The following is an 18,777-nucleotide window of genomic DNA, read 5'->3' as shown; positions in this document are numbered from 1 at the left end:
GTGACTAGTCTAACGGTCACAGTGTTGATCAATTGAAAGAGACAAACACGTCAATAACTAGTGATTACCCACGATTTTGTGAAAACAGGTTCAAGATTCAAATAGCTATTACTAATATATCTCACAAATTTAGTTCATGCATTTGTAGTGTATCTGCTTATTATCTTGAAGCACACCAATTCTATAGTTGTATACATAAATAAACTTGACTTGACTATAAACACTATATAACTGGTATCCCTTATACAAGTAGAAATCTGGATGTTGGTGGAGTATTACGTATTATAGAATCATATATACTGGGATTTTAATGAGCTTTGTATTTACATTGGTATCAAAATAACCATCTTCAACATTTGACAGGAGGCTAAATATATCTTTGTTGGAGAAATATAATTTTTCCAAAGGCCTTTCATTGAGCACATTTTATACAAAAGTTTGAAGTAAGCACTTCACATATAAATAACAGAAGCTGTGAAGTCATCATTCAGAGGCACTGACCTGCAATCAGTGGCTGAACCAACGTCTGTCCAGGTGGTGCAATGGCTGTAAACCCAAGTGTTGCTAAGGACGAGGGAACATATGCAGATCCAGGCACTGGCATAGCTTGCTGGGTGGAAGAGGAGCCTGTTGTTGTGGAGACCAGAGGGAGAGTGGATGGGACCCCTGGAGTGGACTGGACATAGGTGATCCTGAACAGGAGCAGGAGAGGTGATTAGAGGAGAGAGAAAAATGAAGGCAGCAAAGAGAGATGGAGGAGGGAGAATGAAAAATGTCGAGAGGTGTAGTAGCAGTGGCAAAAGGTGTTTGAGTACAATAACGAGGCAGAATACAGAGGGAGAGAACAGAGACATGATTAGAAAGAAAGAGGAGGACAAAAAGAGAAGTGCTGCAGTGGGGTCAGTGGGTGAGTGTACATCACAGCGAGCAGCTCCCAATGACTAGTGGTATAAGTTCGGTGTGTCCGTGTGTGTGTGTTTGTGTGCGTGTGCTTTAGAAGCTGAGAGGTAGTGTGGGGGTGGCAGTCAGAGACAAACTTGGGCCACCAGCACCATGACTAACACATCCAGAATAGAGCTGCACCGCTACAGCTGCACCCCTGCTGGAGTTTTTGTTTCTCACATTGTCTGCTCGCTATGCTTTAAGAAGTCCGGACTGCTGAACAGCAATTAGCAAAAAAAAATGAAGTGACCCAGTTGAAAAATATTTGAAATGACCGATTAAACCTTTCATCGAGCATCTAATGGCTGCTTTCTATTTTTGGACACACTTTACTAAAGACTGTTTCAAGGGAATGTCAATATTTAAGTGATATTTACTAGTTCTTTTGATAATCTAAACCATTCTATTCTCTTATCTTATGACTGCACCTTACACCTCACAAGTCAAGTTGGAGTTAACATCCAAGTCTGTCCAGACACATATGTAACAAAGGCTCGAAGGAATTTTACAAAAAAGGTAGTTTGAGTATTTAGTCATAATAAATGGATAAATCCTTCACTTATGGCCACTTAGTCTCAAAGTTGACAGATTCCTCGCAACACATTTATAAGTGAATCTTTTGGCCAAATTTGAAGACTTTCACTCAAAGCCCTCTTGATATATCACATTAAATGGTCCCCGGAAATATTTTGTGAATTTACAAGCAACCTTGACCCGAGACCCCAATAATGAAATGACCGACAGAAGCATGGACAACGTGAAAACACGATAAAAATAGAAGAGACATGACATAACTTTTTGGCTCAGGGCAGATCAAACTTTTCAAATGTTTGCCCATGACTTGAAATACTTTTTCTTAATGCAGAAGGGTTTATGGAACATGTACAGAGGATAAGAGAATCGCTATAGCATAACCGTTATATTCTGAAGTGTAATGTACTTGTGTGTCTGTTAGTCATGGCTGAGTCAAACTTTACTGGCACACAGTCATTTGTTAATAGCCCGTTCAGACAATGAAGCTGCAAGAGTGTTTTGGTTTCATCTGTACTTTCATCGGTCTGCCTAAAGGAGATAGCTTTTAGGCTTTTAAACATCTGACTCCATTATAGGATGTAATATGTGGACTTAAACACAAGTGTACTAAAGAGAACTCTTGTGTTCAGACGTTAATGGAACTTGAAAACCCTTTTTCCTGCTCTTCGTCAGAACATAGCAAAACTGGAAAACAGAGGTCAGTAAGTAAATTTAGCTATTGAGGAAGACAAGCCAAAATACACACTGACTCATTAAACTCATTTTACCATTGACAGTTTATCCTCACTGCTCCTCACACAAGAGTAACTTTTAATCCATTTCATTAGTCAGGATTACACACATGTATAAGACAAACTTGGAGCATCAAAGCTGTCACAGCGAGGCTGGTAAACCTGAAAACAGATCTAGATTAAATTCTGACTTCAACTATTTCCTTTCAATTTTGAGTAATTTTCACGATTGAAAACGTACCCGCACTGCTTTGTTTATTATGGAGAACCAAAGTAGTGTGTTTGACTGTTTGAATTAGCACCAGATATGATGAGTGCAAAATGACAATCCCATAGTGGTAAAAGATCCATATTAATTCTCTCAGTTTTTCTCTTGTGTTTTCTACCTGGTGGGTGGTGATGGCAGGAGTACAGTCTGGGAGGGGGCTGATCCTGGAGCCATCACAGCAGCTGTGCCCATTGCTACAGGGTAGGGGCTGGCAGGGTGCACTGCACCCCCCTGATGGAGCTGGGACTGGACTACTGGCATTGGCGCAATCTGAATGATCTGCAGAGGCATCAAGGGAGAAAACCATGAAGGAAGGACAAATACAAAAGTGTGAATAGGCAGTGTCAGTGATGAGCAACAATTTGAACAAAATGGAAACAATTCTAAAGTACTCATGCCAGTGTTTCCAGTAAAGTGCTCACTGACCTTGCTTCCGGTTTGAGCGCCGTTCTGGACAGGAAGAGGCGGAGCCACAATGGGAAACTGCTGGGCAGAGGCTGGTGCAGTCCGTACTGTTGCCATGGGAACAAGCATTTTACCCTGGAGCACCGGAGACTGTGTTTGCACTGAGGCAAGAACAGAGAGAGAGAGAGAGAGAGAAAGAGAGAGAGAGAGAGAGAGAGAGAGAGAGAGGGGATGAGCCTTTTATCAGGAGTCAGCACAATAACCTATGAAATTGATTACCGATGTGCGCCTGAGGCATCGTCATGAGTGATGATCTAAAGCTCTCACCTCGGGGGCCAGGGCTGACCACTCCCACTGCGGGGCTGGACGTATATCCTGTCAGTGAGCCTGCACCCTGCTGCTTTCCATTGGCCAGGGACATGTGTGTGGGTGGAGCTGTGGGCAGGTTGAAGATGCTGGTTGGCTGGCTGAGCTGCTGAGGTGGACTCTTGGGGTTGGTGTTGGCAGGTAGAGTGGGCAGGATGTACTGGACTTGTGTGATGGCTTTACCCCCAGGGGGTGCCAGGGAGGAGGCAGGAAGGAACTGGGGCTGAAGCATGGGCACAGACAGGGGCCCATTGGTTTGGCTATGAAGAGCTGAAATAGCAGTGGAGGTATGGGACTGATGATGCAGGGGATGCGGGTGGGGGGAGGGGGTGAAGAGCTGGACAGCGGGCTGAGCAGACAAAGCCCCTCCTAACACCAAATTAGTCACTACACCACCTGGGCCTATGCCTCCACCTATAGGATTAGGTGATGAAGAAGAGTAGTACCCACCCCCTGTGACCCCACCTCCTGGTCCTGAACCAATCAGAAGGTGCGGCTGCTGATGGGGGGTCAGTGACCTCCTCTCCACCAGATGAGGGCTGGATGAAGAGCCTCCATCTCTGGGTTTACTGGCGATGGGGAGCGGTGTGCTGATAACAGGACGCATTACATTGGTCACCACCGTAGACGCCACCCTCACAGCGCCAATGCCCAGCAGTGGGTTCCCGCCCAGTGAATGAACTGAGGAGGACAGATGCCCTCCAGCCGGAGAAGTGGAAATGACTGACTGGCCAGAAGAGAGGGACAGAGAGGAGGCTTGTATTCCTCTTCCTCCTCCCTCTCCCCCAAATGTGTCTTTACCCTCTCCTTCTCCCCTTTCCTTCCTCCTGTGATCTGCAAACCCACCCCCACCTGATCTCCCCTCATCATAACGCCTGCTGGTGGGGTAAGAAGACAGTGAGACACTCCTGACATGAGGTGTGTGGTGTGAGGAGGAGGATGACGCAGTGGAGCAGATGACTGGGGCAAAAACTCTCTGAGAAGAAAGGCAGATGGGCAGAAAAATATTTAGAGCAAAGAAAGATACCATAGAAGGCAACAACTTTTAAATGACAAATTAATAATGTTACCTTTCGATCGCTTTCGTCTGCAGAACCATTATCACTATCGCTGTCAGTCACCCGCTCCTTACACTTGAGGTCTATGGAGGTGCTAGGATAGGGGTCCTCTGTGAATAAAATAAAATATACCCTAATGCTGCATTCATGCAATGTCATCATAGTCAGAAGAACAGGACAAAATATATCTCTTATAAACAAATTGTGAGTGGAGTAGGTCTGATTTCTCACCGATGACATCATCATCCCCCTCCTCCTCACAGATGACCATGCGCTCCTCGTCACTGGTCATGTCCTCACTGACCCCCCGCTGGGACTGCGGCCGGGGTGGGGCATGACTGGAAAACTGGCTGCCACTGTCCCCACACATCTGAAATCATTAAATTAAAGACCTAATCAGATTTAAGAGACCAGGCTTTACTACTTGTGTGTATTTTCAAATTTTTTTATATTTTGATAGATAATGTACTAATTTATTATTACTGTCAAGATGGCCACACTGTTAGTAAAATCGTAATCTTTGTTAAGAGCAAATCTATCTAAAATTTGTTTTTCTTATGATATAACTGAAACTTAAAGGCTGTTTATCTCCAGCAGTGAAGACTGACACTATTTTGTTGTTTGCACAATGGCAGATAGCATGTTACACAATCCACTTTCTCGGTCCACATGCTGATCTAATATCTTCTTACCTGTGCCAGTTCTGCCAGAGCCTGTGTATTACCCCTGTCACTCCGCTCCAGGCTGTGCATGGCACTTTGAGAGAAGGCTCGGGGACGGGTTAGTTGGCCCACATGTCCTTCTCCTGTACTCCTCTCAGCAACCAGACTTGGACCAACTCCCTTCATCTCCACAGAATGGGGCTCTATTAGGAGGTGAGAGGAGGACTGTTAAAGGGCTGGAGAAAATAATGTTATTGTAAAAGTCTACTGTATGTATGTGTTGGTCTAATCATGAAAGGTGATTGAAACTACCAACCTGTGGACTCAGACATGCTCCTCTCTCTGATATCTTTGCCCCCTGGGACTCCCCTGCCTTCGGAGCTGGACTTCTTCCTGTCTTTGTTGCACCACTTCCAGTCAGGGTGGGCCTTAAAGTGGGCCTCTTTTACCTGGGGGAAGTAGAGGGCACAAGAAGGAGGGCGTAAGTGGAAGTAGAGAAAAAAATGTAGGACATGAAATATTGGTTAATTCAGAAGCATTTGTACCTGGAAAGCCAAATCATGGTACTTCTGTTTCTCCTTGGGTCCTAGGGCATACCACCATTCCCCAAGAATCTTGCTGACTGTCCTGTTGTCCTGGTTTGGGTGCCGCTGGTGCACCAATGCTCGATGACGCTTACTGAAAATCATGAATGCATTCATCGGTCGCCGGATGTGGTCCTTCTCCCTCTGAGAAAGACAACAATAAAGACAGGCAGGCATTACATTACATGTTTTACTCAAAGGAACATTGAGAGTTTTGATGTTCTGGTAAAAGCAGTGGAAGAGCTACCTTTCCAGGGCTGCTCTTGTCTCCATCTTTGGGCAACGCACTGAGGGACTGAGTGCGCCGCTTTACCGGTGATATAGCGAGAGGCGGTTCTGGTACAACTCCTGGAAGGAAGCTGAAAGGAGACAAGAAACCCTCTCTGTTTATAACCTTCACTGGACATCAATAAAAACCTGTAGCCTTCCACATAAAAACAGCATTCTCTCTTTTACTCTTTAATATTAATAACTGAGCAGTTTTCTACTTCAAATCGGGTTTTGCATACTGTCTATTGGATGTAGACATGAAGCACAAATAGTTCATCTCCCATGAGATACATCAGCAGATTCAGCAGATAGCTCATCCATTTCAATGGCTGACAGCCTGGCCACTTCCTTTCATATAGTGATTGAGCACAGAGATGGAATGCTTTTGTTCCCATCTGCTTTGTTCTGGCACTGAGCTCTTCTGCCCAAATTAGTGCGAGGATAGAGAAATTATCACACTCCCCAACTGTATGTGTGGGTACACAATGCCACACAGAGAATTATTATGATGGCTGCTTTGGACAAATACATAACTGCTCTTATATACTACAAATGCATGAGGGTGCATGTGCACTGACTTTATATGTTGATGTAACCTTATAGCTTTTCAAACAATAAAACTATATTACAAAAAAAACTGCACTAACATGTCATCAACATCACTCTCTGTCTCGCTGTCAGGCCTCTCCCTCTCCGGCTCTCCTTTCTCCTTCTCTGGAGGCGGCTCATCAGAGGAGGGGGGAGGTCGAGGCGGGGGACCTCTTTCGACAGGGGGAGGAGCCTCTGCAGGCTCCTGTGACAGCGCTGCCACCCCCTGACATTCTGAGGAAAAACAACAAAGAGAGGCAAACTTGCTTATGGGGGAAGTAAGCAATATATTTGACCCAAAACAGTATTAAATCTCCCATAATATTACATAAAACTGATGGGGGGACATGTTCTACCGTCAATAGGGCAGCAAAGATATTCAGTACCTGACTTCAGACTGGCTGCTTGGGGGTGGTTAACTGGATGCTGGCCCTCCCCTGGCAGAGAAGGAGCATCTGATTGGGTTGGTGCCAGGAAAGGGACCAATGAATGCCAGGGAAAGACTGGAACTGACCGGGGCTCTACATTGGTCCACACTGCAGAGAAAAACAGTTTTATTTGTTATTAACACCCAGCACCAACTAAGGTCTATAACTTCATGATCCCTGCTCAGATATCACATTCAAGAGGGTAGGGAATCAGGACCCTCAATGCATCACTCCCACAGAAACTATTATTTACTCTAATCACAAGCTCTCATCATTTTTAAAACAAGTTTTTATCCAGCATTGTTTTATTATCTCAAATTGATGGGAGCAAAAATAAACAAATGAAAATGAAGACATAGACTAGAGCCAGCCAGTGTGGAGTATACACAACTAACCAGGGACTATTTAGCATTCTATATACAAAGTAAATATTATCAATCACCAGTCAGAAAAGATCAATATCAGTTTTTGAGATCTATTGATCTTTTCAGTACTACCACAGAAGGACACCTCCACCGACTTAAGTGGTTAAATAATCCAACAGCGGCAAATGCACCAAAGGACTCTTTGTTCTCAAAACACACTGCACAGAGAGCAGAAGATGTTACATTTTGAAACCTCTTAAATGATTGAGGGGTCTGTTTAAGTGATATTATCGTTATTTCCATTATTGAAAACTTTCCAGCAATGGTATTGATCCCCTTAACGTCCTCAAAAGCATTAAGTTGCTTCAACACTGAGGGATTGTTTTGTGATACTAGTAAACGCAAATAAGAACACACATGTACAGTGTAGGTAAGTGACATGGACTAACCAAACATGCTTAGTCCTTGGCGGAGATACTGAGGATTCTCTGATGAGAACATGGTGCAATGAAATCCTTGATGCTTCTCCAAAAAAAAATGCAGTGATATGTCCTTTAAAAAAATCTTTCCTCTACAACACACAGGGATCCAGGTAAGGCAACATGATTAATCCAAAAACCTCGGGCTGATATAAACTCACAGATGACAAGTTTTCAGTGGTGTCTGTCTCATCCCTACAGGTTGCAGTCATCATTCACGATTATTACTGCATCACCCCGATGCACCATGGGGGTTTTAAAATGTGGCATAAAGAGGCGTCCTTTCTTTATTCCAACGCGAATAAAAAAACTGAAATGTGTGTCAGGCAGACTCCGTATCGCAGAATGCCGCAATCTTACATCGCACTCGTTACAATACACAAGACACCGGACAAAATGTACAACAAACGATCCCAATAACACAATAATCTGAAGCTCAACTTGTAATAACGAGACAGTGTTTAGACGACGCACTGAAAATATGATTATAGGCGAAGGCAACGACCCTCTTCCCTTTGGTCTAATTACCCCCGATGCCCTCTCTCCCTGTTTGTTTACATTAGTACAGCAGCTTGGCAATGAGGGGGTTAACGAGGCCTCGAGCCCATCCACGGCCTGGATTAACACACGCGACCGATAACTGCGCAGTGCTCCTGGGCCATGTCAAACCTCGGTCTGTGGTGAAGCGAGAGCTACAGACAGGTGGGCTGTGCAGGTATCGAGAAGCTCGCGAAGCACCGGAGTCGAACCGCTGAAGGGCAGCGGCAGGAGGGCACCGTATCGATCAGGCTGGACCGCAATGCAACAAGCAAAATTGGGGCGATCGCAGCCAAAGTGCTGCATCTAACTTGGTGGCGTCGCGGGGTGGGGGGGGGGGGGTCTGGTTATAATGACATTAGAGTGCACACTGTGTGGTTATGAAACACAAGCTGGATCATGTAATAAAGCACACTGGGTCTGATTTGACCGTCTCTTGCAACAACCGGAGCCCCAAGTGCACCGCTCCAAATTGGACAAACCTCTCGGGAACGCCCCTGGTCGTGCAGCACTCGCACACACACACTCAGGCAAAAGAAACGCAATTGTTCTCATGTCACAACTACAAAAGCGTATTCACACGCACTGGCGGCCAAAATATTCACAGCACCAGGACTGTTTGACAAGTGCATTTCACCAAATGCTAACTTGTTATTCCCCTTTTTCTTAAAGCGGGATATGAACCATGCACCTGCCAAGACGCAGAATCACCAACTAGAGGAGATCGATCAACTTAGGTTTGTCCCTGTTTACTACGCATAAGCAGATGTGGGTGACTGTAAATCTGGTGCATTCATCCATCACCCAGTGCTTACACACCAGGGTGATTAGCAAGGCAGCAAACACACACGCGCGCTGTCGTTCCTCCTACTAGCTTAAAGGGGCTTTAGCTCATCCCAGTACAAAATAACATAAAACCACCAGCTCCCTTTTCCTACCTGGCCGATCTGACCACCAACCTGACGCCTAGCTAGCGAGTGAGACGAGACTACAGCGCGGCGGCGATGAACGCGAGCACGGTGCGGAGGACTCTTAGCTCCGGTCGGCGATACTGGAGAAAATGGGGATAGATCGCAGTTCTCTGTTCTCCTCCTCCTCCTCGGTCAAGCTCGTGATCAAGCGGACCGGGCGAAGAAGGTGCCCGAACACAGCAACCGACGCGGGGGTAGTGGGGCAGAGAAGCAGTCGGTGAGGTCCGTCCGTCCGCAGCAGCGGGTTAGCTAGCCGCCACTCGGTGCGGACTACATCGGCGCGCTCACAGCGTCAAGCCGCGGTGTCGCACCCGGAGTTATGTGCGTTGTTCGGCTCCACAGAACTCCCCGCACCGCATCTCCACAACTCCCGCTACCGAGTGTCCTCCGGTGTTTTGCCCGCTGGTCCCTCGCTGAGCCTCGGCCCTTTTCTTTCTCTTTCCTTCCCTCTTCCTCTTGTTGTAAACTGGGCTGCTGCTGCTGCTGCCGCCCCCCACCCCCCTTCCCCCTCTACTCTTCGCCCCCCCCACTCCTCCTCCTCCTCGTCCTGTCAACCTCGCCCAGCCTCGTCCCGCCCTCCATCAACGCTTGCCGCTAGACGATTGGCCAGCGCGGCCTCCCGTCACGAGCCCGCCGCGGACGCTCATTGGTCGCCGTGTGCACTGGAATGCCAGTCATATGCAAATGTTTATCTGTGGCACGAGCAGCTCCTTCTGTCAACGCACAAACTGAAGTTATCTCAAATACAAACAGCTGATCGATACAAACCACACGTGACCTCACTGCGAATACACGAAAAACACAAGTTGGCCTTAAAGTACTACCTCTGTCTTTTTGTGTTTCTTCAACTTAATCCCACCCCGCTGTTATGCCATAGGTGCAGGGCTCGTAGTAAACTGCGAACGACACATTAAAAGGACCAATGGAACGCGGACACTCAGATGTAGGCCAACCAATGGCTTAACAGAAGTCAGATAAAAATCCCTCCCCCTTACAAATGCTCAATATTCAATACCCGCAGAGACCATTCGATGCGGAGTGGCGCTAGTGAGCTACCTGCAGTATCCATGCCACGCTGCTTTTGGTCTCTGTGCAGTCTGGATGTTGATGAGGCCCTGAGGTCAAGATGACAGATCCACGCCCATTACACCCATAAGAGTCTGCAGTGTCATCCTGTCTGCTAAGTGAGTGTTTTCACAAAGTTGTTCCAAGCAAGAGCAAACACTAGCTGGATTTTATATCAGCAGTATTTCCACTTCTGAGGAGGATTATAAGCCTTTTCTCCAGTAATGCGATATATCTTTGCGTTTAGGGAGCTCTGCTGACAGTACGGCTTGTGGTAGGTAATTTTACCACCACAAGAAGCCCATTCAAATCCACAACTTTTTTTTTCCATCTCTCCGTCATGCAAATGCCTCCTTCAAGACAGAAGTTTAAATGTTCCGATGCAACACTGGTGTGGGGAGCAGAGCAAGAGAGAGAGAAAGAAAGACTCAGAACAGAAGAGAAGTTAACAACATGAGAGTAGGGGTAGTCAGAAAAGAGAGGGAAAATGGGTGGAACAGGCAAAGAGTGGAGAGAAGGGTAAAAATAGACTGAGAGTCATTTTCAGCAGGAGAGGCAGGCGAGCAGGGAGGGAGGGATGTATGGAGGAGGGTAGGTGGGTGGGTGGGTGGGTGGGCGGGTGGAGAGAAAACAACTTATGAAAACAGAACTTCTCTTAAAAGAGAGGAAGGGTGTGGGGGGCCAGAGATGGGGGGGGGGGGGCACAGAGAGAGACAAAGGGAAAACATGTAAAGATACTTATGTTGGGTCAGTATAACACAACGAAAACTCAAAGAGGGAGGACTTGCACATGTGATCTGGTTTCTCCTCATGCTGTAAGAGTCAAGAAGACATTCTCAGCCCAAGTCATGAGACAAATACAAAACTGTCAGACTTAATTACTACTACAAGTCAGTAGTAAAAAAAGTTAACCCCTTCAGTCGGAGATTACAAACCTTAAAATAACACATACACACTTGAATTGGGTTCAGTGCAATGATACTGCCACATTAAAAGTGAGTTAACAAAGAAATGATCTGACATCTCAAACAAAAAGATTTCTTTGCTAGCTCCACCTCAACACACCACTTAACTCTCACGTGCCTTTTCTCTATCTCAGTGAAGCAACTTGCGTCATGTGAAAATATGGTGTGACTGTTTGTTCCTGTTTTGAAACCAGAGAGTTTTTAGGAAGGGGTTAAACTCTTAGGCATAAATGACAAGGCGAAAGAGAGAGAGAGAGAGTAGGAGATTAAGGCAACTGCACCGAGGTCTCAACAAGTCAATCCAGCAAGCCCAGCGTGTTGAGGGGAGGGAGTTGGACAACTTGGCAGAGAGGAAAAGAGGTTGGAAGAGGGCAGGGTAGGAGATGAGGGGTGACTGCGGCTGCTCAGGGGTTTCAACCACAGATAAACATTACAAGCCCTCAGTAATGAACTACTTCTGACCTATTATTCAAAGCAGAATAATACGCTTTCCCTTTAGCTGTTTGAATACACCTAAATTTTTGATTGACTTGCAAGCAGTATACTGAAGTACAAATCACAAAACACAACCACAATGCACTGGAAAAGGTAAGTTCCCACTGTTGTCAAAGCTTGTAACTGATTGGATGGAAGCACTTTCCACATGTTTGAAGATCTGTTGTTTTGCTGGCTTTTTTGCTTTAAAAAAAATAAAAAATTCAGTTGTGTCTTTTATTTGCACTTCAGGTCCACTTCATGTAATTCAGACACAATGTGAATTGCCTCACATCAGCTGTTTGAGTGTAAAAGATTGTGTACAGTTAAGATCATAGCATCTGTTGATTTCATGCATGTAATGTTGCAGAGAAGACGAGGTAGACACAAGATGATGGTGGAAAACCAAAGATATTTTGCGCTTAGTCAGATAAAATAGATACGTGGTGAAAACTGGCGAGAGTAAGAGAAAAGGTTTGGAAAAAAAACAAACAGCAGAACAGAAATCCCTCCCCTAGCTGAGCTTAACTATCTCTCCCTGCTGCCTTGCTGGCAGTGCAGTATCTGTGTAGGTGTTCAGCAGCTTTCATTGGCTGTCTCCTCTTACAGGTTTCATGCTCTTAATGTGCGTATGAATGCATGTCTCTACCTCCCAATTAAATCTGTCTAACAGCCACGTGACCTCACTCAAGAAACTTTTTCTTCTCCTCCCCCTCTGTTATTTAAGCGAGCACAATGCAGAGCGGAGCAACGCCTTCACTCACTCTCCCATCCGATCTCTCTCATCCCCCAATTCATCTTCCACCCCTGTGCTCTGTGTCTCTCCCTCCCACAACCCACCATTTGCTCCGTCCAATTATAACTCGATCCACAGTTCCTTCGCAGTTACCATAGCAACAGCTGTGTTGGGCACGGGTCCCCGTGTCGCTCGTGGTCACCAGGCTGCCACTGACCATCTCTATCTATAAGCTCAACCAATCATTTTTAACACAGCTTGACACGCAGAGGAAGCGCTTTGTGGAACCCAAAGAGGCGATTTCTAAGACTCTGGAACTGCCTTTGACCTTGTTATGCTTTCATTTGAAGTTAAATGAAACTGGTACTTTTTAGTTCGCTCAATGTTGAAAAAAGACATCGTGATCACTGAGTACTAAGAGGAATGAAACAGTAATTAATGGGTATCAGTCATCTCCATGATGCAGTACACAATTTACAATCTGCGGATTCATGAGCAGATTTAACTCTCTCTTTCCAACAGTGAATAATTACCATCCAGCAGAATACATCAAACACAAACTTGAGAGATAAGCGTCTGAAGATCCAGATCCCTCCACCCACTGTGGAGGAACCTGTAATGTATATGTTTGGCCATCTGGGGGCACTACTACTCTGCAGATAAATGGCTGAGAAACAGGCAGCTCCAGTAAAACAGTGCAAAGACTAAGGGACTAGAGATGAAGAGAAAGTAAAAGAGGAGAGTGGGATGAAGGAGAGAAAAATAAATTCCTAGGCTAGATTCATTCCAAACTTTGGGATGTGAGGAACACGTGACAACTGTGATCTTCAGAACAATGAATGTGTGTTCGACGGAGACTCAGAAGAAGCTGAATCTTCTAACTTCACATGCATGCAGTCAAAGTCTTGGAGCCTCCTAAGGACTAAGGAGTCCCTCTGCACCAGTGCATTTTGAGAATCTCCCTTACGTACGCTCTGCCCAATAGGAAACAGGATTATTGTTGCACATGACTTTTGTGGTAAGTCTTGAGGGCTTCACGTGTGCTTCGGTGCCAGTCTAGATGGCTGCGTGATCCAGATGTGGTTGTTGCCATGGCCAGGGAGGATATGCAGCGCTTTAAGCATTACGTAAAGCAGGGGCGGGAGGGAGTGGGGATGTTATTCCCGGGTATCCGTATCCGGGTAGACCAGGATGAAGAGAGGAGGGGAAGCAAAGCCACTGCAATGCGATGGAGCGAAGGGTTAAAACAAATCTGTCATAATGTTTTTGAAAGAAAATGACAAAAAGGAGATGGAGGCAGACGAGAGAGCGGGGAGCAAAAAACGCATTCAAGTGCGAAATAACAGTGCGGAAAAGTGTATTCACGTGTACTTAAGAGAGTGTGACATGTTTCCTCAGTGTTGCAAAAACTGCATGTTTGTGTGGGTGAGCGACATAGACAAAATTTGCAAAATGTGCAGCACCAACATACGAGGTCTATTGAAAGATATTCGATGTCTTTAAATGTTGACTGAAGGTAAAAAGATAGCATATTATTTTCAGATGATATAGGTGTAGGACTAGATGCTCTGTTCACGGAATTAATCTCGCTAATATCAATGTGCTCACAGGCATGATCCTGCAGAACAAAAAAAGAGCATGTATCACTATGTAGTCAAACAGAGAACGCATGAGTTTCTACTGGAACCAGTCAAACAAATACACAGGAGTCATTTAGGACTTTCACAACAACAAAGTCATCAAAGTCCTCTCCATGAAAAGGACACAGTACGCACTTTCCTCACTAACTTCAGAGTGATGACATTGAAGAGTGCTACACTCTTATCTCACTGTGAAAAGGAAAAATGCTTGTGATGGGAGTTGTATTTTTCAAAATGGTCGTAAATATGAGTGTGATATGTGACCTGGAGGAAATCCTCCGATTATAAAGTAACGCTGAGTGAAACGCCCAGGATGGAGTAAGAAAGAGCTGCCAGTGGTGTGGGGGGGGGGGGGGGGGAAACACATATGAACATGCTGAAGTTTGAACACACTCACATACTCCTACATGCATGCAAGCACAGACGCATAAACACAAACACACACACAAGGGGGTTGCCATTTCTATTTGTGAATATTCTATGATACATACAGGCTACACCAGTTTGATGTTTGCTTTGTTGCCATGGCAACAGACGTTTGGCGCTCACACATCATATCCGGTAGTCAATGATTGACGCTTGGTTACTCTCTCGCACACACACACACACACATACACACACACACACACACACTGAATGCAACATACACGTGACATTATGAAAACAGTCTCATCCTTCACCGTGTCGCTGCCTGATCTCTTCAACTGTTTATTTTACAAGAAGTTGCAGCGAGAGCTTAAAAAGATGTTTCATTTTCAATGGCCTCAGCACGTCTCAGGTGGGGAAGCACATGCACACAGAGCACACATACGCAGGTTTGTCTGTTAAGTGTGCGGCCGTCAGCTGCGGCACCGAACTGAGCCAGGGGAATGTTGTCTAATTTCTCAGTGAATAAATGAAAAAGTACACCTCATATCAGTGTGTATGTGTTGGATTATACTGTGTTTAACATAGACAAGAGCAGAGGAACACACCAGCTACATCTTCCTTAACTGTATGAAATTGAATTTAACCTGTTCCATATGAGATGGTCTCTATTTTCTTTACATTTTAAATTATCACTTTATGTTCTATAAGGTGTTAGAGCTATATTACTTTATAATCTTACCTCATAAAAATATTTCACAAATTAATTACTGATCTAATTTTTCAGTTTGAAAATGATATTAGAATTCTAAAGCCTGATATTCCACAGATTTTCCTTTCCTTGAATAGATGCAATGTGTCATCACATGAATTGATAAAATCCAATTTTTTAGGAAAACATTTTTCCACCCTCTTCGAATGTGTGAACCTTTTGGCATCAACATTGTCAAATTCATACCAATAATGAACATGTACACTAAATAATATAACTTCAATTTATTAAAAAGATGAACATATTAATCAAGAAGTGTCAACGTTATTTCAACTTTATTCCCACAGACCAGGGAGAATAAAATGTTGCCAAGACTTCTTGAACTATAATTTTAGAATGAAATATTCTGACACAAACTTTATTTAAAGTAATTTTTAACAACAGTAATTCACCTCAAAATCTTTACAGTTACCGTCTGTTCATTTCTCAGAAGCTGATGAGAAAACACCAACACCTACACAAACGCACAAATCACAAACACTGCAACTGTGTAAATGCCCGAACACACACGCACAAGCACACACTGTGATTCTTACTTTCCCTTGTTTTTCACACTCTCCTACGTCCATATGCAAGAACTGACACACACACACACACACACACACACACACACACACACACATGCTTTTTCTATCAGCACAGAAAACACCCACATGTGCTCCTTACTCAAAGATCTTCAGAATAAATGTGCACAGGCAAGTGTGCATGCTCTCACACAAAAAGCTGCTATTCATTCATTCAGCGTCTTTTCAGCTGCTATAAAGAGAGGGGGGGGGGGGGGTCTGAGGAGGGACCGTACACTCAAAACGACAGCACTCCCTTTCTGGTCCACTTCTCTGTCACACTCAGAAAGTCCAAAGTATAAACAGACTGAGAGCTGGTGAAGTGAATTACACCAACTGATATTATATGTCCATGCTATATATAAAAAAGTGAAAAGTTGATTATGAATTCTGTCTCTCACCCATGAACACACACTCTAGTACAATATATTCCCACACAGGAGCTTAAGAAACAAATACTTCACACACCCACATGATACACTGACACAACATATAGCTGAGACACACGTTTCAAATCAACCCACCTATACTGGCTAAGGGTACAGCTCACAGCTTGTTTCGATATATCTTTACTTTTCAACCAACACCTGTAGTGTGCATGACAAATATAATTGCCTAGGTCAGGAAGTCACACATACACACACACAGACACACACACACACACACACGCAGTTAGAATAAAAACGTCAGTCAGAGTTTTTCAAGAAAATAATTTAAGATTTATATCAAACCTGCATTTGAATTGTCCTTCTTCCTGTCTTTTTTTATCATCCTGTCTAAAGATATTCCTATTTCTCTTTCTGATCCATTCTCCATTTGTACTATCCCTCTATCACACAAATATATACACATCTTGGTGGAAACAGTCCATATCTGGCCCACATATTGAAAATCTAGCCCACATGTTACATTTCCACTTTCGCCTGTTTCGTCTTAAAGTGTGAATTTCTCTCGTAGCACCAGAGACAATATCAGGGCGTCGATAAGAACTTCTTTGGTAAAACTGATTTGAAGCATCTCCATCATGCCTCCATCGCTTTTCTTCAAAGTATTTATTTTCTCTCATTGAACTTTCCTTTCTATGATAAGTCCCTGTGTTGTGTCTATGTGGTGTTGGACTGATTGGCACCACTCAGCCACAAAGTTTCTGTCTATAAGGACTGGGAATATAAAATGTAGTCATGGACAAAGCTAATCCTGCGTAACATACAGTCTAATCCCTATAGAAAATACAAAACACCAAAGCATGCATGCTCATGCATACATTTTCTCCTATTGCGCTTTCTCTCTCTCTCTCTAACACACTCTAAGATGCACTCACACACATACACCATCATATTTTTGCATTCATCTCATGTGTCCCTTTTCCTTTACAAATGAAATCCAAACCAACAAAGAATTAATTAATACTTTTGTAATTCTGTCTTTCTAATAATAGCGCTCGGCTTTTAAATATTGTATGATCCACGACAGAAAATATTCCTCTTCCACAAATTATCAGATGAACCAAACTCCCATTTGCTCTGAGTTACCGACATGAGCGGCACGGCTTATTCCCACTTTAATGTGAGCTGACGTGTGAATTGACTGATTGTTTAGTCATCAGCAGTGATTTCAATAAGACCGGACCTGACGTGGTCAATCACAGGATCCCGGTCCACAGCTTACGTGGGTCACATGACGAGCAGTTCAGTTGACAAGCGGACATGAGGACGGTGGACAGACGATTAGAGGAGGCCATATGGGACCACAGCATGTTGGCCAACAGGCGCTTCTTTCACAGGGCATCGACTCTAACACACACACACACATGCACACACACGTTGTGGCACATTCATGTGAATCTATCCCTCTTTCACTTTGAGTGTTATTTGTTCTTGGACAAGTTATACAGAACATTTAAAAACGTTATACAGCAGTTTTATATTTCTCTTGTTCAAAACAACCTTGATGAATGACTGATTGTTTGGTTTGATTAGATTTATTAATTTGATGAACAAAATACAACAGATTTTATTAGGGTTTTAGTTGGTTGATTTGATAACACAAAAAAATGATAAGTGAAACAAATCACTTTGTATTTAGTATTACCAGGAAAATGTTGATTTAATATTAAAACTTCTATAAACGTCTGTATTTTACTCTGTCTTTCTCAATCGGTGCATGTTTGCGCATGTGTGTGTGTGTGTGTGTGTGTCTAAAATAAAGAAAATTTAAACTTGTAAAACTACATTTCGAGCCTTCTCATTTTTTTATTATTAATGCCTTTTGCAGTAGCTTCAACTCAAGTCATGTTAATGAATATAATTTTTCTTCTCTCTCTCCAATGATATTTACTGTCAATGCGTAGCTGCACTATTTTTGCATTTGTCTGTGGATTCTCAGTGTCAGAGGAAAATAATTGTTTCCATTATATCCTTAAAAAATGCAAATTCAGCAACTAGATCAAGGCCTTCGAACAGAGTTTCCTCTGTCCATGCTAAAATGACCATGTGTGTGTCACTACAGGTCAAAGAGATAATAAACATTTAGCAGTTATAAAGTTATACTAATAAAAATGAAATTAGTGAGCATATACTCTATGGATGACATATCATTAAATTGCAAAAAGAACCTGAAAGATATTTAATACACATAAAAAGTATAAAATCAGTGTGATTTCATGTGACTATTTTGGGTGGTACTATTTTTTTCATTTGTTAATATCGAGCTGGGTTATATTAATAGTGTAAAGAATGCTACACAGAGAGCGTCTAACTTCAATTTTTGCTATTCTTCATTTTTATAAACATTTTCAGCATATTGGCTCTGAACAATAACCTATTAAAATCTATATTTGTTTTAATTGAAAAAGTTAATTTCGTTTGTTGGATTTTGCTTTATTTAATTATTTTTGTTTGGTTTAGTGATTGGAGAATATAAAACTTTTACATATAATAATAACTTTGGATTGCACATAAGTCCGGTTTTGTGCTTTTCTTAGAATAACCGCAGTCCAATTCATAAAT

General features: G+C 43.5%; 1 protein-coding gene across 1 annotated transcript in view; it reads right to left on the bottom strand.

The window, feature by feature from the left end:
- The window catches only part of cicb (capicua transcriptional repressor b), a gene marked incomplete in the record, with an annotated part of 30,497 nt that overhangs the window by 1,444 nt on the left and 10,276 nt on the right, over window positions 1-18,777 (bottom strand). Inside the window, 12 exon segments of the mRNA XM_062399871.1 lie at window positions 498-692; window positions 2,594-2,754; window positions 2,902-3,041; window positions 3,208-4,222; window positions 4,317-4,414; window positions 4,536-4,674; window positions 4,997-5,169; window positions 5,283-5,415; window positions 5,512-5,694; window positions 5,798-5,909; window positions 6,468-6,642; window positions 6,795-6,944. Of these exon segments, the coding sequence (XP_062255855.1) occupies window positions 498-692; window positions 2,594-2,754; window positions 2,902-3,041; window positions 3,208-4,222; window positions 4,317-4,414; window positions 4,536-4,674; window positions 4,997-5,169; window positions 5,283-5,415; window positions 5,512-5,694; window positions 5,798-5,909; window positions 6,468-6,642; window positions 6,795-6,944 (2,674 nt within the window).

Source organism: Platichthys flesus, chromosome 11 (assembly GCF_949316205.1).
Source record: "Platichthys flesus chromosome 11, fPlaFle2.1, whole genome shotgun sequence".
Lineage (NCBI taxonomy): Eukaryota > Metazoa > Chordata > Actinopteri > Pleuronectiformes > Pleuronectidae > Platichthys > Platichthys flesus.
Note: the sequence above shows the minus strand (reverse complement) of the source record. Positions and strands in the feature narration are given on the sequence as shown.